The sequence below is a fragment of the Piliocolobus tephrosceles genome, chromosome 1 (genome assembly GCF_002776525.5).
Source record: "Piliocolobus tephrosceles isolate RC106 chromosome 1, ASM277652v3, whole genome shotgun sequence".
Classification (NCBI taxonomy): Eukaryota; Metazoa; Chordata; class Mammalia; order Primates; family Cercopithecidae; genus Piliocolobus; species Piliocolobus tephrosceles.
In genome coordinates this window covers 73,449,738-73,474,263 of record NC_045434.1, presented here as the reverse complement: position 1 = coordinate 73,474,263, position 24,526 = coordinate 73,449,738, and the positions used below count along the sequence as shown (strand labels likewise).

The 24,526-nt window shown below is 37.4% G+C and overlaps 1 protein-coding gene across 11 annotated transcripts in view; it reads left to right on the top strand.

Annotated features, from left to right (window-relative positions):
* The window catches only part of ESRRG (estrogen related receptor gamma), a 597,265-nt gene that overhangs the window by 434,400 nt on the left and 138,339 nt on the right, over positions 1-24,526 (top strand). For all 11 annotated transcript variants that reach the window (XM_023203733.1, XM_023203731.1, XM_023203728.2 and 8 more), the window contains one exon: positions 8,840-8,956. In XM_023203733.1, the coding sequence (XP_023059501.1) occupies positions 8,840-8,956 (117 nt within the window). The remainder of the gene's footprint in view (positions 1-8,839; positions 8,957-24,526) is intronic.

Here is a 24,526-nt window from a genome sequence, read left to right as displayed (position 1 = left end):
GGGGGCTGAAGCAGCTGGAATTTAGAATCTCTTTGAAATCAAATGTCCTATAAGTCTGTGTTGTTTTATGCCAAATAATATGCTCTTGGTGGATTGCTAACACTTTTATTCTAAATTTTTAATGAATAATTTGGGGCTAAACACTAAAATTGGGGAATGAATAACAGACTCACTAAAAATTAAGTTGACAAATGAGTGTTTCCAATGGGTCATTGACTTGATCTGACACTCTCTTGTACACAGAGGATTCTGAAGGGAATAAGATGCTGCCCTCAAAGAATATACAGTTGGGACAGAACGGGGGCGATTCCACAGACACATATAATAAAGTGTGTTAAGTGCTAAGAGAGGGACTCATCTGAAAGGTAAGTGCGGGATGAACTAGTTACACCCACAAGGACCCCTAACTCAGTCTTGGGAGCCCTGGAATCATCTCCCTGAAGAAATGATAGAAGCAGCACATAGAGAGGAGCAGCAGGAAAGGATGCTGCTTTCTAGGAACTTCCAGTAATGCCATGTGGGTTTCAGACAAGTGGGTGGGCTTGAGATGGGGTAGAAGGCAACCTGGAACTGTGGCAAGAGATACGGCAGGAATAAGATTTTTGAAGAGCTTTGCAAATGCTTTGCCCTCTGTTCTAATCAGATCATACCCAGTGATAGGCACTGTGTGTGCTCCAAGGTAGAGACAGAAAGTGTTCATGAGGAGATGTAGTTGATGCCTCAGAAACTCACTTCTCAGACATTTTGGTACTTTCAAAAACAACTGTCTTCCTTTCCTTCTCAATATCTGTAAAACATAGCTAAATGCTCTCTCTAGAAGTGTTGAAAGGACAAAATCTTCTTTCAGTGTCTCTGAGTGAGTGGCATATTCATTTTAACACCCTTGCATAAATCTGAGGAAGGTTATTTTATTTTATAATATTTGCAAACTGGAGATTAAAGCCTTAGGATTCAAGATAAATAACAATAAATGGGATCTTAAGACAGTTCTCTCCTTTTTCCTCAGAAAAGGGATCAAAACTGTATGTATATGATCTTAATACCTTCATTTCATGTAATTCTTACAAAGTTATGAAGCAGATATGATTATTACTCTTTTTGTACTTTAGCAAACTGTGGGTACCAAAGGCAACTGGTTCAAGTTCACACAGCCAATAAAATGGTAGAGCTGGAATTTGAACCTAGGTTTGCATCTTCCCTTCTCTTCTCTTCTCTTCTCGTCTCGTCTCGTCTCGTCTCATCTCGTCTCGTCTCTCCTCTCCTCTCCTCCCCTCCCCTCCCCTTCCGCCTGCTCTCTTCCCTCCCTCCCCTCCCCCTCCCTTCCCCCCTTCTCTTCTCTTCTCCTCTCTTCCCTTCCCTTCCCTTCCCTTCCCTTCCCTTCCCTCCCTTCCCTTCCCTTCCTTCCCTTCCCTTCCCTTCTCTTTTCTTTCCTTTTTTTTATTTTCTTTTCTCTTCTTGAGATGGAGTCTTGCTCTGTCACCCAGGCTGGAGTGCACTGGCATGATGTCAGCTCACTCCAACCTCCGCCTTCTGGGTTCAAGTGATTATCCTGCCCCAGCCTCCTGAATAGCTGGGATTACAGGCGTGCACCACCATACTTGGCTTTTTTTTTTCTTTCTGTGTTTTTAGTAGAGATGGAGTTTCGCCATGTTGGCCAGGCTGATTTTGAACTCCTGACCTCAGGTGATCCACCTGCCTTGGCCTTCCAAAGTGCTGTGATTACAGGAGTGAGCCACAGCTCCTGACCTTTCTTTCTTTTCTCCTCCCCTCCTGTCACACATTCCTCCTCAGACATTTTTCTTAACTATACGCAAAGTAACATACTAAAGATGGACATAGAATGGACATACAAAAATTTTGTCCTAAAAACCAAACACCACGTGTTCTCACTCATAGGTGGGAATTGAATGATGAGATCACTTGGACCCAGGAAGGAGAACATCACACACCGGGGCCTGTCATGGGGTAGGGGGAAGGGGGAGGGATAGCATTAGAAGATATACCTAATATAAATGATGAGTTAATGGGTGCAGCACACCAACATGGCACATGTCTACATATGTGACAAACCTGCACATTGTGCACATGTACCCTACGACTTAAAGTATAATAATAATAAAATTGTCCTAAAAGGAACATGCACAATGACTAATGTTTAGTTGATAGTTGTAGAATTAAAGTGATAAAAGAATGCCCATATTTACAAATTTAGGGGAACCTGAGGGAAGATGTAGTTTTTTTTTAAACTGGACAAAAATCAAGGCTAAGTAATTTGTCCTCATTTTTTAGCATTTTTAAATGCTAAGCATTTTTCATTCAATACAGTGGTGGGATAGAATCTTATCATTAGAAATTTTGCACAGGGAGTGGCCAGAACTGGCACAGACTGTAGCCTTGGTAACTCTCCCAAACACAAGACACTGTAGGATGAAACCAGAGGGTGTGATCTCCAGTCACTAGACATTGCCTGCTTGTGAATATTCTTCCAGTCTTTTTCCCTTAAGGGCAAAGCATCGTCCATTCCTATTTAGGAGTGAGGCTTGAGTTTCACCTTGAAAATGCAGCAATTTGTGCCGCTATGCTGTATGCCTCTTATATACTACATTTATGATTGTCAGAATTTAATCCTATAGAATGCTAAAGAATCAACTAGCAAAAGATCTTGTCTATATCCTCCTGTCCCCAACCTCATTTTTTATGGGGTAGAGACAGTTCAGAGGCAAAGAGCATGAGACGTGGGCACACTCCTGTGTATGAAATTGCTTTGATAAGAGTCAGCTCTAACTATTAACTTGATGTGATGCTCCTCTCCTCCCGCTTCAGTATGCCACAACCTCACCTGGCAGGTGGTCTGGGGTCCCATTAGTAGAGTGATACTACCCATTTCTTGTAGTATTTTTGGAAATCCTCTTTTAGAGCCTAAAACAGAGTCTCACAATAGCTTCAGTGATGGCAAATCATTGACCTTTAAGGGTAGACTTAAAATTTAGTAATGAACAAAAATCATCTGCCTTCATGTCAAAATGCAAAGGGCAATGCGTTTGGGTGAAAATGAGATATAATATAGTGCCTCCCAATCCCTGTTTATACCTTGTAAAGTGGCTCTGGTGGCAGTTCTAAAGGAAGCACCAAAAAGTATTTGATGGAATCCTTGAGAACAGATGTAGTGTTCCTACATAACTTATTTGAAGTCAAACTGTTGATCCATTCTTTGCAAAACATATAACTCCCTTAACTTATGTGTTCATTGATGTAATTATGACTTTTAAAAAGTTATGTATATAGAATAAATTACTATTCCATAAAATGAATCTCAGCTATAGATAGTATTTTCTTTTTCAGGTGGAAATGAGCACAGAATAGCTAGAAACAAAGCATTGAAAACAAGAAAGAAAAACAAAGAAAAAAAGGAAAGTTGGATCACTGTAAAAATGGAAAAACCTTTGCTACTGTACAATAAAGACAGAGTTTTCTTTCTTTTTTTCTTGTTTATGTTTTAGGGCATTTAAAACAAAAATACTACGGATTATTGCCTGCAAGATTTCAGTGCTCTGTAATTGTGTACTGAGGCAAATTCCATTATTTTTAAATCACTTAATGTTGAAAAACAATTGAATAAATCCCACTTGGAGTGCCCTGTGGGTCATTGCAAGCTATTTGGTTCTGTTAATAAAATTAAAACAATTGCGAGAAATATACAGATGCTTTCAAATCGGCTTTACAATTGTGATGTCTATGTATGAAAAAGAGGACATGTCTTAGGAACTACATAAATCCAAATGTATCATTACCATGTGGGAGTGATGTGATTCAGGAATAAAGATTTGACATATATTTTTATTTTGAGATGCCATGCTAATTTACATCATTCAGCCCTTTCACTGCCAAACTGTAAAAGTCCATTAAGTGACTGAAAGGAATATACAAATTATCCACTGGCACTCCAGGCTAGAGTTTTACATACACCCTGTTATTCTCTCCGCCAGCTAGCTGCAAGATTCTATTAACCAGTAAGTGAGAAAATTATATTGCCTGCAAACTAATTGTACAAAAGACTCTAAAATAAGTAATCAGAGCCCGGGACTTTCTGAAAAGCCGCCAGGAGATATTATAAATTGCTCTATCATTCTTGTCAGCCTGGTTTAAAAATCCAGAGCTTCCATGTTGATTTGGTTCCCTCTGCAGCAGAGCACACTTCCTTAGCTATTGACAAAACTGGGAAAATTCCAGTCGTGTCATCAGTAGCTGCCCAATTCAGTCCCTGGTGCCATCTAACAAATGTGTCCCAGAAAATAGCAAGCTATAATCCAAGAAAACTCCGTGTCTGAAATGAAAATCCTATGCTGTGAACAATAACTTCTGCATCCTCCTGAGTGAATATCCAGTGTTCATATTCCAGGTGCCCATAGTTGCTACTGGAAATATTTTTGTCTAGTTTCCACTTTTAGAGAATGGAAGGAAAACAAGTGCCCCGTAGAGATCATATGGTCTACTGGGAGTAATGTCTTTGAACCATTACCAAAATAGATGTAACATCGTTACCCAGGTGCTTGGGGCAGCACATTTTTAGGATAAAATCCTTTCTTTATTGAATAGAAAAAGCACCAGGGAAGGTTTTTCAAGGGCACAATTTCTGTAGACTCTAACATGGATCAAAGACTTTGTTGGGTGGGTGATCATAGCCAACAACAATGAACTGAGTAACTCAATGGGAGGGCTTGGAAATTAGAGAGGTTTTCCTCCAGCAAATAAGTTATTTACAATGATGTTGACTTGTTTTTCAAGATATAAACCAGAGTCACTTAGTGAAATCAAGGTTATCCATATGTGTCAAGGCAACTTTATTGAAAAAAATATTTGTGAAAGAGACACAGTTAATCAGAAACAATTTCTATACACTTCGGCTGAAAATATATCATTTGCGAAGACACTAGGACCGCTATGTTTTCCATCCATTCATGGTGAAATTTTTACACATATGTTGTATTTGCTGTTGCTCTGGGAAGAGTCCTTTACCTCCTTCACCCTAACATAGTCATTTCTTTACTTTTCACGGCGTAGTTCAAGCATTTGCTCCTAGTGAAGAATTTGCTGATCTTCCCAAGCATAATCCCTGTGTTTGTGGGAATGTATGTACTTACCAGTACGTCAGTCCTGCGTCCTGAACCATGACACCACCCACTAAACTGCATTGTTTGTTTATACGTCTTGTCTCCTCTTGGTAGACTCCTTAATATCAGGAACCACCTCTCTCTATCCCAAACCAGCCATAATACAAAACTCCTGGCTCATCGATTAGCACTGAGGACTCAACAAGGAATAACGCAGAGGTCCTACTTCAAGACTTCGTTCTAACACACTAGGAAAACCTCCCCTGCTTTTACATTTCTCCTTATCATTGAAGAATTATAGAATGTAATGGATAAAAAGGAGACCAGAGTCCTTTAAATGTGATCTAAAACTCTCATATCGTTATTTGACAGATTCCCTTCTGCCTTTTGAAGAGATTTAAAATCTTTACATAATTATTCCTAGATGAGTCATTCATAGATTTAGCTACTATTATTGAATCAATCCTAAATATTTTCTCCAATGTAGCTCCAATTCTGAGAGCACTCATTTTGTCAATACCAATAAGAATTATAAAGTAAGATAAAAATTATATAACTCATTTAGCATCATCTATGTGTATTATTTTATTTTTCTTTTATTTTTATCCTATTCATATCAGTATGGATTTTTATTTCCCATATAATATAATTTCCTTTATGATTCCCTCTTTTATTCACACTTCACTCCTCAGAAGCTTTTGTAATATTTTGGCATAATCTTTCCCCTTTTGCTATACTTTTTTCCATTTTTGTCCAAGCTACTGTTCACAATTTTGAAAAACTAACTAGACTTTTTTTTTTTTTTTTTTTTTTTGAGACAGAGTTTCGCTCTTGTTGCCCAGGCTGGAGTGCGATGGCTTACTGCAACCTCCGTCTCCTGGGTTCAAGCGATTCACCTGCCTCAGCCTCCCACGTAGCTGGGATTACAGGCATGCACCACCACACCTGGCCTCCCAAAGTGTTGGAATTACAGGCGTGAGCCACTGCGCCCAGCTTAGATGGTTTTTATACTGCATAAAAAATGTCCATTGTCCTCTAGTGTCTTACCATCCAATGGGTAATGTGTGTGTGAAAGGTATAATGAAATATGGTCTGTCGGGATATGATGAGAGTACCTGAAAAGATATGAAAACCAAGAAATCATATTCTGGGATAGTCAGAGAAGTTTTCATGAAAGATTGGAATGGAGTTGGACTTCAGCAAGGAGCCTTGGAAATATTTTAACTAGAAAAAGTGGCAAAGATAGATAATTATCAGAGGAAAGTTTGAAGGACACTTAGCAAAAAATGAATAAATCAAATTGGCTGCCTCAAAGAGTTCATGTCAGGTAACGATAGCAATATTGCTGGAAAAGTAAATGAAAGCCTGGGAGAAGACCCTATTTGTAAGCCTTACAGTTTATATTTCATCCAGAAAGGCAAATAATTCTATTGGTTTTTTAAAATCAGCGTAATGACGTGATCAAAGCAGTCCTAGAGAGGAAGATGACAGCGGTATGCCGCGTGGATTAGAGTGGGTCAGGACAGAGGCAAAAAGCCCAGGGAGGGGATAACTGCCATAGTCCAGGTGTGAGCTCACACATGCCTGATGTGCATTCTTGTCAGAAGTTTGTTGATATCAAGGATGGGGATACAGTTTTCAAAGAGGAAGTGGAACAGGTTTGAAAAGAATGATGATTATGTTTGTGGCAGTGGATCATCCTGGTAGAAGTTTTTAGCACTGGGTTAAAGGTGGGTAGGACTAGCACTCATGCCTTGATAAGGAAAGTGATGAAAGTGTTACTTCATACTGACTTTTCAGGCAGAAAAAAGGAAAAGAATGCTGTTTGGCAAACTTTTTTTCTTCTTCTTTCTTTCTGATCCTTTTAACCAGTCACTGTTCAGTCCTTCCTAAGACAGCAAAGACCTGTTTCTTTTTAAGTAAGTATAGGGGGAGCCATACAGGTTGGAAGGATCTAGTAGTTGAATACTAATTAACCCTAAGAAAATTACTAGCAAAACTCTTTTGATGCAAAATAAATATTCAGAAATGGTTAAAGAAACTCTGCAGTGAAGAATGTTTCATCTAAAGTTCAGATTATAAATCCTCTTGTTCTTAACTGTGACCCAGCCACTCTGGTTTCTTTGACTTATCCTTGGTTTTCTAAGAGTATAGCATCAGTAATATCTCCAAGGAAGGTGATTGTATATACTTCTATTGATGCAATTAATATTACTCTTATTATTTAACCTCCTGTTAAAAAGTAGTTGCTTTTATTATTATAAATGCCCTGAATTAGAATGCTAATTTAGGCAATTTTGATAGGCTATCTCAAATTATAATGTGTTTCTTTCAAGTCATGCATACTTAACCAGTTTTCAGTAGTTATAAGTGGTTAGGTATTACTTCCTGTTCAATTAGCAGTTGCTGAGTAGTTGAGTCTTTGTACTACCCTGCAATCCACTAATGTGATATTTAATGAGGAGACATCAGTCTGAAGAAAGGTAGTCAATATAAATCAGTGTTTACAAAGTGTGATTAACTCTGAAATATTTCATCAATGCTGTGGTCCCAGGCAGACTCTATGCTAATTACTAGAATCTGCGCATGTTTCAGGGGACTTGGATGGACCCTGAGTATTGCAAACATGGAGCAGCAAAATTGCAATTATGCTCAGACCGTCTCTGATGACAATTTATGCATTTGGTGTGATGACCTCCCCCTTCCCAAGAGGTCAATAAACAGAATGCATTTTCATTAAGATACTAATGCACTTAATCACAAGGGGAAAGGGTTAGGAAGTAACGAAAGACCTTCAAGCACTATGTGACAGAACTGATAGGGGAGAAAAGCTTTATTTTAAAGGCAGCTTCTTTACAAAGCTGTAGGCAGACCCAGAGCACATCCCACACACTACCATTGTACTAATTGAAAAAAAAAATTTAGTTTGGATCTTCTTCTGATTTCTTAGTTACCATTTTAAATATGTAGGTACTACCATAAGTGATACAAAATCTAATATTAAAAATATATAATTTCATAGCAGTTTATTCTTTGGTCTAACATCAGGGAACTTCAGTGTTTGGAATTAATTATGCAAATTATGTAACACACATGATGATGATGTTAATGATGATGACCATCATCTTCATTATCATCACCATCGTCAGTAAGCATTTACCAAGCACAGAATTGTGTTGTAAGGCTCTGGTAAGTGCTAAAGCAACAACTATGTAATTTCTGTCCCTACCCTCTAGGAGCTTACTATACCATCCCAGATTTGTTTACATACCATTTTCCACAGTGAAGTTTATATTGTTCAATGTCAGAAAGACAAGAAGCCGGATGCACCGAAGTATTAGGAAACAGAATAAATCCAGGATTGGCAATCCAAGAATCTGGTTTTGATATTTGTGTTTTCATGAACATAATCTATTTTGAAATTTCTTTTGGATCACAAGATTCTGGAAGACTCTTCCTTTGCATGGGTAGACTCAGCATAATGTTTTGAAGGCTAATTTTAAAGTTCATCTTTTGAAGCATTTCACCATGTGTGTTCTTCTTGCCCCATGTATCTTTTGTGATTATAGCAGAGCATCTAGCTAGGTATTTGTGACATTTCTGTTGAGTCTCATGTGACATTTTTTGGGGTGGGGGAGTAAGAATAATAGAGCTGACATTGCCTTTGGGATGCTAATGTTTTCTGGATCTTGCAAATCTGACAACTTTTCTTCAAACTTGTGTTGTAGGCAACATAGAATACAGCTGCCCTGCCACGAATGAATGTGAAATCACAAAGCGCAGACGTAAATCCTGCCAGGCTTGCCGCTTCATGAAGTGTTTAAAAGTGGGCATGCTGAAAGAAGGTAAGGCTCTTTGCTAGTGCCCCTGAGCTTTCGATTTTGGTGTGGGGATAGGAGGCAAAAAATTCCACCAATTTTAGAGAAACCAGAAAAAGATGAGGTAACAGTAAGTACCCTGACTCTGATGGCAGAATACTCCTTTATACCTGGACTTTCTGATAACTTATGGCTAACCACTTGACATTGACAGGAAGGGACAAGGTAGGAGAAGCTGATGTACAGCCAAACACACCAGGTATGCTTGTCTGTAGTGCTTTTTTTCTTCTTTACAATTTGCAGAAAGAAAAGGATGAAGACAAACCAAGAGGCTACTGCCATTGAATTTTTGGTTTCCTTGTCATTACTGGGTTTGCAGAGAGTGTTTTTTTTTTTTTTTTGGTTTTTTTTGAGTGTTTTTTTGTTTTAATTTTTTTTTTTTTAATTAATCTTGGGTTTAAAGCACTCTTTATTCTTTCCCAACCTTATCTTTTAGAGTTAATTTTCTATTACAAATGGCTTGAAATATGATATTAAAATTGCTTTCTATTTGCTTTCAGTTGGGGATAACAACAACAAACATAAAATGGTAACAGTGACATGTATTCTGTGCTAAACAAATTGCTTAAGCTCACACAGTTTATAATTGGTGGAGCCAGGAACTGAGCCCATTGATTCTAGATGCCACTCAACTATTCCACACATGTCAAAGGTCCTGAAATATTTGTATATTTCAGCATTTCTAGTGAACTCACATGTTAGCTTGGAGATGCATAAAATGTCTTCTTTACTTTGTGAGGCCTGTGATTCAGTTTTTGTTCTTTTACGCATTGCTGTACTTGTGTGTGTGTTTGTAAATGTGCATTTTTACATGCTGCATTTAGAATTTTCTGTTTCCTTTTCTTCAGAAAATTCACCAGGTTTGAAATGAGCACAGTTTTATAAAGTAACACAATGAAATGTTGGTAATTAATGTTTGACAGAAAATTAGATTCATTCAATATTGAAATGTATAACTTCTGTTGCATCATAGAACTATGCTTTGTTTCTGGGGCTTGTCCTATTATTATATTTTGTTCTTACTGGAGATCCCCTATTTTTTAACATTTAAATCCAAATAGGCTCACGTATTAATTCACCAACAGTGAATCAGAGTGTAAATGAGTGAGTGCCATCACGTGGTGTCATAATTTTTCCTGATTTGTTCTTCTTTCAAGATTTTTACTGTGAACAATATTATAGGAAGATGAGTGGATCAGATTATGTTTGGATATATGGAATTCACATCGTATTTCTCTGACTTTTACTTATCAAATAGGAACAAAGAAGACCCTCTTAAATTCTTCTAGTCTTCCACTTTGCTCTTCCCTTGAGAAAGAGCTATAAACAAAGAAGTGTAAAATGTTATGATAAAGTTTTACAAAAAGATGACCAAGATACATTACTAGGTAAATAATATATAAGAACAAGTTTTTTAATAGTATGATTCATTATATATGTGTGTGTGTATGTGTATGTATGGGAATGTGTGTGTGTATACATATATATATGTATGTAGAGAGAGATAGAAAGGAGAATGACTGGCAGACATTGTACACACTGTGATGGATATCCACATGTGCATACATGGAGAAGTAGAAGGAAGGAAGGATACCTAAAGATTGTGAACAGTGTCACATTGTGGAATGAAAATGAGGATGGGGGTACTTTTTATGGTATAGCCTTTGATCCTTTTAGGATTTTTCAGAGTTAATATGTTTTACGTTTGTAATCCATTTGCTGAATATGTACTAAGGTCTTCCCATATTCCAGGCACTATTCCAGGCTACAGTGATATGACAGTGAAAAAGACAGATTAGGTGGTTCTTGCTAGAGAAAACTTACGTGAAATTGCCAGAAGGACAATTTGATAAAGGAAAACATATAATTAAAACAACCACCACCCAACCCACATGACAGAGTTTTTCTTTTGGTTAGGATGATGGCGGTAGCTTACGTTTGTGAAGTGGAGTCCTTTATCTTAGCCATTGCTTTAACCCCTATAGCAGAGTAACAAACAAAATGTATTTCTGAGTTAGTGATCAGTGATTGACAGTCAATTTCTGGCCTTAATTATATTTATGTTGCCACTTAGTTTTGTTGTAGAGACTCAAACTAAACTTAGGCTCAATCAAAAAGACTTAATTAAGAGTGATTTCAAATCCTTGAAAGTTGAGGAATGATTAATTTTTCAAAAGCAAATCCATTTTTAAGAAGTTCTAAATTAATACAAGAATGAATGCTTTGTATTGATGTGGTATTGATCTAGATTTAGGTTTTACTTTGAAATACTGAATTACATGGAGACACTTCTCAAATTCTAGGAATATGTAATTTTTTATTAGCTTGATTTACTGCTATAATTTACACACCATTTGCTTTTCCAGGTTTAAAGAAGATATTTTTCCTTAAATATTTTTTCCATTGTGATTTCTAGCAGGAACAATCCTGAAGGGCGGTAAGAGTGAACGAAGAGGTGTGAACTGTGTTTAATTAAACATTGTTGATGAAAGTGAATGGGACAGTGCTTATCTATAATTCACACCTCTTCAATTGCTGTTATCAAGCAAGTATCTGTTTTCTAGGGAATTGCTGCTGTTGCTGATATACTCAAATAATAATTTATTTTCCTTTACTTCTTAATGCCCACTTTGATAGCAAAATATCAGTTCTTTAACCACCTCCCCCCACCTCCCACAACAACCAAATCAAAAGGATGGGATGGTTATGAGTAAATATGGAATATTGTTTTTCTTCTGTACTTAAAAAATGCAGTGAAATATTGCATGGTAACCTGCATATAAATGCACAATTATGTTTGGCCATCTCCTTGGTTCAAGACTTGCTTTCTAAGCCTGGAGAGAATGATACTGTCTTAAATGTATCTTTATGGATGGAGAGGGATTTCAGTCCCATGCAGTATGTCAGAGATCATGATGTAGTAAATCTATTCAAATGTAAACCTGTTCAATTCAATTACCAGTCCATAATAAAATTTGCTGCTACAACCCCCGTGTTGACCACAGCAGTCCATACAGGCTGATGGCACAGCAGGTCTGGAAATTGACAGACAAAATCTATTTAAACAAAAAACAACATTAGTTCTAGAATCTGAAATGAAATCAGATTTCAACAGCTTTGATGGGAACTTTCTCTCCTTTAACAGGTATTTTTATTCAACTAGTCAAATCCATTGTAGATAAAGTGTGGCCTGAAGGAAATGAGGTTTTCATTAAAAGAGTAGTTTATAGAAAAATGAGAATTATACTGCTTTTAAAATAATAATCCTTAGCTCTACTGACTGGCATTTCTATTAATTATGGCATCTCACTTTGAGAAGATATCTGAGCGTTGGTGGGAGTGTGAAGGAGAAAGTGATGGCTTAGTAGGTAAACAACTCCAGTTTCATCACATTTTACATAATCAAAATTCTTATAAAATATGCTTTCTCATTAGCAAGCAATGGAATTATACCTGAATACACTACATTTGATTTTAACGTTAGAATTTTTCAAAAAAATTGTACCAGTTGAAGAAAAGGAAAACGTGTTGTCTTAGAGAAAGCAACAAAATGCTGCAATACAACAAAACTTTGAGAAGTACAATAAAACAAATGATAATTTGTTGAAATCCAGGTGGTGGCACCATTCAGCATCCTAAAAAATCCTCTTTGTTTTTCTCTCCCCTCTACTTAGCTGGTAAGTGTCACAAATGATGGGCCAGCATTATTTTTTTCTGTCATTATACCATACTGTATGTCAGAGAAAGCCCATCTATTATATGATATCTGGTCTCAACATTCCCTTTTCATTTTTTTCAGGTATTGCTTATTTGAAGGAAAATAGCAAGAACTAATCAAGGTGCACCTATAAATCTGGTCAAGATTTATTTTTATTTTGATCTCTCTCCTTGGTTATTTAAAGGCTATTGCAGGACATACTAGCTCAGTTTGCTTTCTGTCAGTAGCAAACAGAGACATTTTATGAAAGCAATAATCATTTTATTTAGGTATGGAATTCACTGATCAAAGGACTAAAGGCTGTTTTGATGTTTATTGGCACGATGGCTTTCACCCTGGCAGCTCAAATATTTTTCTTTTACTCTTGCAGGTGAGCAAAAATCTCACATTCTCTCACATTATATTCTTTAGCCAGGCCAGCCTGCATGCCAAAGTGTAGATGAAACGAGGCAACTTAGAGGACCAGTTTTGTTATTTCATGCCAGAAAAGTGTGCTTTTTCTTTTGCCTTAAAAAAAAATATTACTTAACTTTTCTAATCTCCTATTTTGTCATCTGTAAAAATGATGGCATCACTAATAGTATTTGCAAACAAAGTGTTGTAAATATCCAATGAGATATTGCAGGTTGAGAGCTTAGCATACCATGTGGCCTAGTGTAAGGACTGGGTCAACATTAGCTACTGTGGCCAGAGAGAGTAAGGGTCAAGATTCGAGGCCAGGTGGCTCGTAGGTTCAAGTCCTGGTTCTACCACCTCTGAGACTTGGAGCAAGTTAAAGAACTTCTCTAAGACTCACTCACTTTAGCTTATTTATTTATAACTATGAGACTGAAGGTGGAACTTACTTTGTGAGGTTTTCGTGAAGACCAAGAGATTTAATGTAGATACAGGGTCTAGTACATGCTTAGCAGGTGACGCTATGAGCCTGACTTGCTAGACCAACCCAAGGTCATGTAATTTGTTATCCGTTGGCAATGTCAATGGCCTTAGGGGTGCTTTCCAAACTTTTTATAGAAGCACATCAATAAATGAAAATTTGCTCAGAAATTTCATGAGGAAATTTAGTCTTTAATATCTGACCTTAGGTCAAATGAAGAGAGACAACAGTGTAAAAAGGAAAAAAAGGGGCTTTAACCCAAGCAGAGGTTTTCACTAACAACGTTCGAGGTGAAGAAGGCTTTAAAATTACTGGTTTAGCTTCAGAAAGGAGAACTTACTCCTTTGTCTTGAAAGGAAAAAGAAGAGGAGGAAGAAGAGAAAGCAGAGGAGGAGGAGAAAGCTAATGTTCCACCAAAGAAAATGGACAAGTGGCACACATTTTAAAATGAACAAGGAGAATTGTAAGAATCCTGTTAACTTCATAAGTAAATTTTTGTGGGCATTTTTTTTTTTTTTTTGAGAAGGGGTCTGGCTCTGTCCCGTAGGCTGGAGTGCAGTGGCATGATCTTGGCTCACTGTAGCCTTGACCTCCTGGACTCAAGTGATCCTCTTGTCTCAGCTTCCTGAGTAGCTGGGACTACAGGCGCATGCCACCACCATGCTACTTTTATTTTAATTTTTTCTGTAGAAATGGCATCTCACTAGGTTGCTCAGGCTGTTCTCAAACACCTGGCCTCAAGTGATCCTCCAGTTTTGGCCTCCCAAAGGACTAGGATTACAGACATAAGCCACTGTGCCTGGGCCTATGCTTTAGCTTTTAATTCTGATTTCTCAACTACCTAATACTGTGATGTAATTTGGAGCAAGTCCATTCATTTCTAAGAGTCTCCATTCCTGTATCTTCAGGGGAGCAGTTAGACTATATTCTTTCTTACTCTTTCTAATCTGAAATTATATATATAGTATTAAAAATGATATAATGCCTATAAAAACATTATTCCAATACATGACACCAAGAGACTTATAATTACAATGATGATGATGATGACTATATCAATGAAGTTGGAACTACCATAGGAGCTCTGGTTTGATAGATATGGATAATGAGATGTGCTATTTGTGAATTTTGTCTTAACTGAAAATTCTTCTGATGCTTTTCATCTTCCTAGAGGAGCAAGAAATATGTAATTTTTTTCAAAGTTAACAGACATGAGAGTTGAAGGCACAGTAGAGCAATTAATAGGTATTTAAATAAGTAGGAACTGAAGTACTGATAGTGTATTTTTGCCTGTGTTTGAAAAACTTTCGCTCTTTATTTCCTCACATTTCCTCCCAGCTCTTGTCAATATATTGAAGTGCAGTCAGTATGGTTTTATTTCTGTGGGCATCTGAAATCTCAACACAGATTGCTGTGATTGCTACCAGTCAGATTTTATTTGAGGTTTTATTGTTACTTTTTAAATAAAAATATTGACAGCAGTAGGAAAGGAGAAGAGCAGGCTTATATAATTATAAATGGCTTCTAAATATTTCCTGTGGAGGAAATGATAAGTTATTAAAACAAGCAAAACAAATCGGATAGTTATGTGTTTTATTGATACCCATTTTTGATTTTCATACTTGCTTTGATCTCTTTAAAGTATCTTTCAGCCAGGCATAGTGGCTCATGCCAGTAATCCCAGCACTTTGGGAGGCTGAGGTGGTACAGTTACTTGAGCACAGGAGTTTGAGACCAGCCTGGGCCACGTGATGAAACCCTTGTTTCTACAAAAAATAAAAATAAAAATAAAATAAAAAGCAGAAAGTTAGCAAGGTGTGGTGGCGCACACCTGTAGTCTCAGCTCCTCCAGAGGCTGAGGTGGGAGGTTGGCTTGAGCCTGGGAAGAGGAAGTTGCAATGAGTGAAGATTGCGCCACTGCACTCCAGCCTGGGGGAAAGAGTGAGATTCTGTCTCAAAAAAAAAAAAAAAAAAAAAGAAAAAGAAAGAAAGAAAGACAAAAACATAAAGTATCTTTTAATTACAGAGGTGCTCAGTGTTATGTATGCATATTTTCCCCGCTTTGTGAAAGTCTAGAAAATACACACAGTATGAAGATTCCAGATAGGCAGTGTAAACAATATAGTAGAGTTGTGTGTGCCAATGTTTCAGATGAAGTAAAAGCGGAGGTTGAGAAATGGCATTTGGAATAAGTCATCATTTGTGGTGAGACGATACATGGTATTAAGATTTAATTATCATGTTATGACCCTACCCAGTATAGGAAAGTGGGACCCTAGGTGTCAGATTCTTATTAGTCAGATAAGGAACCTAAGGTCAAAGAGTTTTAGTGACTTGCCCACAGTCCCACTGCAGATAAAGTGGGAATGGGATTAGAAGCCATGTGTGTCATATGCCCAGGACCATCCTGTATCTATGCCAAGCTGTGTTGCATCCTTGGCCCAGTAAGGGGTCTTTCCTGCTCCTTACTTGGGTTGATTGCCTGCATCTGTTGTTAGACCAAGAGTGACCTGAATACTTATTTGGCAGTTGGAGGAAATGGGAAAACGTCCTGGAGATCCCAATAAGCAACAGAGTTTTTAGTCTAACGAGGGGTTTTGAGCTTAAGGTATATAAATAAGTGACATTCTTTAGGAAGTGACTTTTCCTTAGGATTCTGTTCTGAGGAAACCAGGCTTCTCACCTAAAGTTTGATGGGACCACTGAAGTCAGAGATAATGATGGGGATTGGTCTGGGAAAATGTCTTTATGAGATAACTGAGCAGGCTAGAGTATTGGACTGATCGTGAGTTAGAGAAGGCAATGTACATCAGGAGTGGTGAAGATCAAATAGTAAGGTTGAGGACACTGTATGTCAAAAGGGTCATGTCATTTTTGCCCAGCTTCTTGACGAATTATTTTAAATCCATCAAGAATTGCCAGTCTCTATGAAATGAACGATCTTCATCTTTTGCTCTGACTCATAGATTAATAGCGCTGACCTAATGTTTAGGAAATCCTTGGGTGGGAGAAATGGTAGGAGTATGGAGATCTTCTTTTACATTAGAGAATTAGTTGTCCAGATGCTCTATTTATTCTCAGTGATCCCAAGACAGTCCATGTGGTATATTTTCTGTTTCCACCTTTTTAGAGAAGTCAATTTGTGCATGTCTATACATACACACATATATGAGAGAGCACAAATTATACATTTATTCATTTAACTGCCATTACATCTCTCTAATCAGTTGGCCTGAGCCCCCAGGATATAAAGAAAAATTATCCCAGAGCTGTTTTGTTGCAACCACAGCTTGAGCCTTAATTTATATATGGCGGTGGGAACTCTGAGAGTCTTCTGAGTTTACCCTATCAGCAGGAGTAGCAAAGAGCAACTTACTTGTCTAATTATCCTTCTGTTTCATATTTTCCATTTTAATAAAATGTTCATTTAAGGAGCGTAGTGTTTTCCAGGTAGGTTCTCTTTAAAAAACATAAAGCTACTCAGGTCATTTAGTTACAAGTGGATTTGTTTTTGCTTAGTTAAAGAGCCTACTTAGTATAATTTATCCTAACAAAACATCTTTTGTAAAAACCTCTGAAGAAGACATTGCCAAGGTGATTTCTTTTTCCTCAAGTCTAGTATCATTATACTGCCAAATCGAAAACAGAGATTATTGGTAGGGAAATTTGGGCTCCTACTGCCTTCAAAAAGCAGAACAAAGAAAAGGAGAAAGCTTTAATGGTATTCAAGGAAAATATTTCTGTGTTAGATGACAGTTAATAGAACTGCATTGACCTCACAGGTATTTCTTGCACTCTCTATTGTAATATTATCCTAAGAAGCTCCCTCATTAATGCAGAGTATTAAACAAAACTCCCAAGTTGTAATATAAGCAATAGCGAAGAGCACCTTCTTTGTGAGTTTCGTCTTGACATTAAGCCATTTGGGAATGTACTTAAGGTACCACAACAAGTTATTTTATGTACGGATACTGTATTACTAGATGGTGATTTTTTTCATGTTTTGTTGGTATGAAACTTGAATAGTCAGTCTCAAAATGAATACTAAAGATTTTGAAGGTAAGACTACTAGCACAGATTTTTGAGAGCTCGATTTACATTAGGCTGTGTGCTATGTGCTTTTGTTGGGGTTTGTTAATCTTTACAATGACCTCAGTGGTAGCTATTTCCCCATTTCACAGAGGAAAGGGAAGCTTTGAGAGGTTGTGTTACCTTCCAATGTTCTCATAGGGTATGAAGGAGTCTAGGTTCTGTAGCAGGTATTTTGATTCTACTGCCTCTGCTGTACATTTATTTAATGTAGTTATTCTTTTGGAACTTCAGGAATACTCATGTATGTATTTGGCTTGGGATTCTTCAGAGGCTATGGGTATTATGAGGTACTGAACTCTTAAAAGATGACTTAAGTAACTCATCCCCCATTTTTGGAACTAGGGCTCACTTCAGTGCTTTGAGTTCTTCACCTGATGTCCAGAAATAGAATGAACTGTGTTGGAGGGCAATAAGTTTCCCAGCACTGTGAGAGATGTTGTTAGGGAACAAGTTCAAGTATCATGTGAGGATTAGACCAGACTATCTTTTACAGTGATTTCCCACTCTGAGAGTCTTGACATCCCAACATAAACTTTGGAATAGCTTAACAGTTACAAACTACATAAACAAACATCAGTAATACTGAAGCTGTTCATTTCCTGGGAACTCTATTTACTGGTCTGTGTTTTTGTCAGTGCATGACATCTTATTTAAATCCAAATTGGAACATAGAGAAAAAAATTTTGCCTTGTGGCATAGCTTTAGTCTCTGGCTGAGATTTTAGAAAATGAACTCCAGAACCACATTTCTTATAAGTCATGCTTTCGTAGAGAGGAATGAATCTGATCCACTGACTTTGTGCACCATCTGCCTCAGTTGTTTTGAAGATAAGGCCATAGTGTACCACTGGAGTATTATCATCTCATCTATTATATAAAAGGGGAAAATTGAAGTTCTAATGTTTTCATGATTTGTCCATGATTCTGCATGTAATCCGTGTGGCTCTTAGAAGACTATCACATACTCCCTGCATACCTGCTTCTCCAAAACTTTTATATTTATGTATATATTTTAAAACCACAATTACATTAGAAGTGAAGTAGATAGAATCTTTGATGTGAACTAACCAGTTGCAGCACTACAAATTATTTCAGCTGAATAAATCTGTTCTCCCTGCATTTGTTTTAGAGAGGGCAGAAAGACTGAAATCCTAAGAAACAGTTCCTTTAGCTTTCTTCGATACTATTAAAAGTTAATCATCTATTTGGTTGTCCCCATTTGTCATTTCCATTTGTGAACTTGAAATAGGAAGCCAGCATTTATCTCATATGTTACATATTTTTATTCTTTTTGGATTATAAAAAAAAATCCCCAATGGATTTAGCCCCAAGCGGGGAAAACCGGCTTGAATATTTGCTGAGGCACTGGAAGGCCAGCCTGGTAAGTGGTGAGGGGTGGCCAGAACCACATAGGACTCTGTTTAATGTGGATTTTTTTTTCCCACCAGCCTCCAAACAACAGATTTTTGTTCCTTGTTACCAATGCATACGTATATCAACGTGACATCGATGATGATGACATTGTGCTTGAATGTAACTAAAGGAATTCAGGTATACATTTGAATAAGACTCATTTAATAAAGTATTTCATGGTTTTATTTCATTTGGGCCCCATTCCTAAATTCTTAGTGACCTTTCTGGTGAAGGCTATGCAGAGTTCTACTCCACCTATTAACATATCAATTATTAGGCATGATTTTGTTCATCTCTAAGTCCCCCTCATCTGACACTGAGCGCTGGTCATTTTTTGAGAGATTGTTCTGTAGTTCATCCTTTCTCGCCTTCTCTCTCTCTCTCTCTCTCTCTCTCTCTTAGTAGGTTGAGGAGCCACCAACCAGCTTCCCTAAGGCAAGCTGTCTGCAAAGGAACAAGCCAGCTGGCTTGGCCAAGGTTGATCAATGATGGGAAGCAGGCTAGGTTCCAGGTTCACAAAAGCCACTCAGTGGAGAGTAGGTCAGCGGCTTCCCCAAAGCCAATTAGCTGGCAGAAGTCTGAGGTGCTTAGTGCTAGCCAAATTCCCTGAGCCTGATGGTACTAGTGGGGAGTCCATCCTTGGGCTTGCTGGCAAACCAGACTTAAGTGAATGGCAGATTGTGTTTATGAGAGCCAGTGTGGCTTTGTGGCTACCAGAACAAATATCAGTACCTGCCACTCCACTCAGTCTTACCCAAGTAGATTGCACAGCCCAAGCACAATAGTAACTGACCCTCAGGTGTGATGGATTTCAGCTGATTATCCACAACATAAATTTGTTTTTACCTTATTTTGCCTTCAATGCTTTTTCAAGTTGACATCAATATGAATCATGCCATTAGAAGAGAGTGATATGGAAATGGTTGTGGAAGCAGGAAGCATTACAGAGCCCTTTGACAGGAATGTCAGGATTTCTACTATTTTAAAAGCCCCAATTGTAAGATACTCTTCTTTTATAGATGACTGTCTGAGATGAAATGGAACCTATGCCAAAACCCAAAGGGAGGGTATCTGAGCAATTGCCCTTTGGTTAACCTATTTCTCTAAAGATTGTGTGTATATAGGATCAAAATTCCTTTCCTATTTTTCTCAAGAATTACATTTTCATCTATTAAATCTTTTCTACATAGGCTGTATAATCATAATTTTATTATGTCTGTACCATTTTACTAGCACTTGTACGTATCTTGGGGATGTGAGAAATTTAAGGAATAGAGTGTGTAAAAATGAAGTAATTTACATTACTTGGTTTAACTTAATATGTATTTCTACTTAGATCTTGTTTCTGTGCCAATTTCCGGTTTTGTGTCTCAGTTCAAGCCAGCATGTTGCCCCCATAGGAGGTCAAGTCCATTTTGCCTGGCCTCCCTCTCAGTTCTCAACTATAATAAGTGTTTTCCTTGGGGCCACCTGAGCCCTTATTTAGTGGCTTCTCCCTGGATTGTCCAATTAATATCCCCCAACCACGCTTCTTCACACAGAAGTTTTGGAGCAAATGCAACTTTCTCTCCCTTCACCCTCTCCACCCCATTAAGTTTGTTCTTTTTGTGGGGGTAGGAGGGTTGTTGTTGTTGATCTAATAGTTTCCTCTAAAAGCCAAATTTCTTCACAACTCTACTGAATTACCATTTGGTGATTTCCAAACTTGTGACTTCTATAATGGTCCCTTCCCTACTCCTGCCTCCCATTAATTCACCTCTCTGCTCTCTTAGACATTTGTCTCCCAGCCTATTTGGTTCTTCAGTATCAACATTATCATGATCATTAGTATATTTGAAGCCAATTGAATGGCAATTACTCTGAACTTAGCCAGTCTTAAGTTATCATCAATTCATACATAATTTGGAGTATTTGGAAGGAATGTGGATTCATGCCTTGTGGTTTGAACTGTGTAAATATTTCTATCTGCTATGGCAGAAGTACATCCTGTTCTTTACAACATCTAGAGTTAGGGTGAGGTTATTTTGCCCAGGAGTTGTTTTCTATCTATCAGTCCAAATAATACGCATTGTAAGTCTATCTCCAAACTTTTATTCATCCATCCTTGACTCATCCATTCAACAAGTGTATTTTGAGAGCTGGCTGCATACCATTCACTGTATGAACATGGACAAAAAGAGTTTCTGTCCTTAAGGAGTTTATCATCCTTCATAAGCCTAAAGACTTAAAATAACAGAGATATTACCCTTTTCAGAATTTCACCAGCATTTATATTCAGTTTCATACTGTTTAGCATTTAATTTCGTGTTTTCCACAGAGGGAAATAGAACATAAAGATAAAGAGCATGGACTCTGGGTCAAATGGAGTCTGTGACTATTGATTGAGCCCTTGAAATGTGTCTAATGCAACTGAAGAAGTCAGGCTTTAATTTAATTTAATTTATATTAAATTAAATTAAATAGCCCCCACATGACTGATGGCTACCATATTGGATAGCACAGAGATAGACTCAGGGTTCATTGTAAAATTTACTACTTACTAGCTGTGCCATCTCAGACAAGTTACTTTACCTTTTTAAGCCTTCCCTATGTAATGGAGAATGTAATTATACAAACATCAGAGGATAGCTTTCAGGGTTAAATGAGATAATATATGCAATATTCTTGGTACAGCATCTGGTAAACAACAGCATTAGGAAAATAATAGGCATTATTGATTTTTAGTATTCCATTCTTCACTTTGGATGTCTCATGGAGCAAAGCATAAACAACTTGAGAACAGGAACTGTTTGTATTTTAGTCTTTCATGGCACCTAGTACAATAATGATCACATAGTAGGTGCTCAATAAAATATGACTTTTTTTTTCTTTTTAAAGCATACTTCAGCATACTTTTCAATTGCATTTTTACAATTTGGGTGCAGGAATAATTTTTCATAAATAATGATTTTTAGAAATTTTTCATACATGCATTATGAATAAATTTTCTTTTATATTCATATGACCATGACAGAATTATATTTTAGAAGTCCTGTTTTATCAAAAGTATATTGACTACACTGATAATATAGCAATTGGTATCCAAAAAAAGGAGAAAGAAAAAAAAACATGAGGAATAATGTTGGTTTTAATCTGTCTTCTCCATAGACATGTGATAAGTTAGTGAATATAAATGAGATAACAACTAAGACTTATTCTAAATAACTTGTATAAATAACTTGCCCAAGATCAGACATCTATTAAATGGTAAAGCCAGGATTCAATCTGAAATTCTCTGACTCTGAAGCTCATATGCTGTACTGATATTTATAATGAAGTCTTTTGGTTCTTCTCTTAATTAATCTTACCAGAGTGTCAAAAGGTGAAATATCCTTTAAGTCACGTGGAAGCTGCTATTACTTCCTTTTGTGAGCAAGGAGACCTTTATTTTAGGGAATAGTCTTGGTTCCGGAGCTGTTACAAATTCCAGAATCATTTAGAATGTAGTCATTCTAAAACAGGAGGGCTGTGCAATAACAAGAACATCTGATTTCTGTAAATATTGCTCTTTGCAGGACTAGAATGCGATTGCTAAATTGTCTGTATAGAGTATTTCTGCTTTATCGTAGAGGTGGTTTGAATAATGTTTGGGCTATGTATATTTCTGAATGGCACCCCTTCCGTGTAGACTATCATAGCCTATTGTTTAGCGGAAGAGGTTTTGCCATTGCCCAGCGTCTGTCCCTGAGAGGCTGTCCAAGTTGTTGTCTGATTATTTCATTTTCCATTTGTAGCATCACTTTCATGCTCTGTAGACAACTGGCCCAAATTTGTGGTCCGTGAACAAATGTACTTCTCAACGATTCTGTATATATCTGCAGGTCTCCCCAGTAGTCATTAATTAGGATCTTGAGGGGATAGTGTAGAAAAATAAAGCTTCACTAATGATGACAAAGTAAAAGGAACAGAAATTCAATTCAAACCGTGGGTGCCTAAGAAATGTTAGAGAATCTCCCGGTTATCTCACAAATCTTTAACTATTTGGTTATGTGCTCCAGCAGAGAAAATCTATCAAAAGTTTTGTTAAGATAGGAAAGAACAAAATCCCCCAGCTTTTACAAGTAATGCTATTTCTATTTTAATGCCACTCAGGAACTGGCCTCTTTGAAAGTTCCCAAGCTTGTAAAGCTAGGAATTCTTCCCTTCCTCACCTGTCTTACTTAACTTGCAGTTCCAGAATCTAACTTGCAGCCTCAGTTAATGCATTGATTTTAACTGGAAACCCAAAAGGAGACAGTGCTGTAGTCAGCTGAACTCTTAAACAGTCCTGGGAGACCGGAATGATTTGCACATCGGAAAAGAGCTAATGGGCCAGAGAAGCAGAGGTTAGTTGCAGGGCCTTTGCTACTGTCTCTTTTCGATCACAATGGAAGAGATCACTGATAAAAAGTCTCTAACATGAAGTGCTAAGGCATACCTTATTCTTTTTCTCTATTTTGGCTTTTATATTTTTCTTCAGGGCTGTGTATTTTAAAGAAACTCAAGGCTGAGAAAAATGGAGGAAAAAATTATGGTCATTAATTTCTTCTCCCATTGCAAAATTTCAGTAAGTAGTATAATATCTTACAAAGTTACAGGTTAAACATAGTTGAAAAATGAAGAGAATACATTTGGAATTGCATTGTAAACACATTATTCCACATAGCATACTAATAACATCATAGAATTTGCTAATAGACAGTCTGGGGTTGCTATTAAGTCACCAATTCCTGACAAGATTCTTAATGTTTCTAGCCTCAGTTTCTTAGTCTGTAAAATAGTGATAATAATAATGGCCTATCCTACAGAGTTTGCTCTGAGGATTAAATAAGATAATGTATTCAAAATACTTAGCACAGTGCCTGACAAATATTAAGTCCTCTGTAAATATTCATTGTTATTAACATCACTATTATTTTGTTGCTCAAATGTTTAGGACCTTGCATAACTACACCAAAGATGAATCGGTTCTGCTTGGTCTCAAGTGTCATCTTGCTGGAATTTTTTTCCCTCCAAAATGACCAAGTGCTATGTTCACAGCAGGCTTAGGTTGTCTTCACATTGCTCGCTGTCCATGACTCGCTGGGATCAGAGGTCCCCGATAATGCTCTGTGTGACTCTGGCCCAAGACCCTTTCCTGTGTGCAGGAGAGCTGAAGGTGACAGGCAGGGTCAGCAAAACCTGCCAGAATTACAGAGACCCCTCAGTGGATTGTGGGGAGACAGCAAGGAAGTCTGTCACGGACTAGAAACAAATGACCTTGAATCCATGGAATCACTTCTCATTTGGACATTGCTAACTTTTTCTCAGGTGTAATTTATGAAGGCATCTACAGTTACTTTTGCACACGCTAATCTGTTCATTCAGTTCTAGCATTTCAGGATAAGAAAGACATTGTCCCTTGAAAACCATTTGCTATT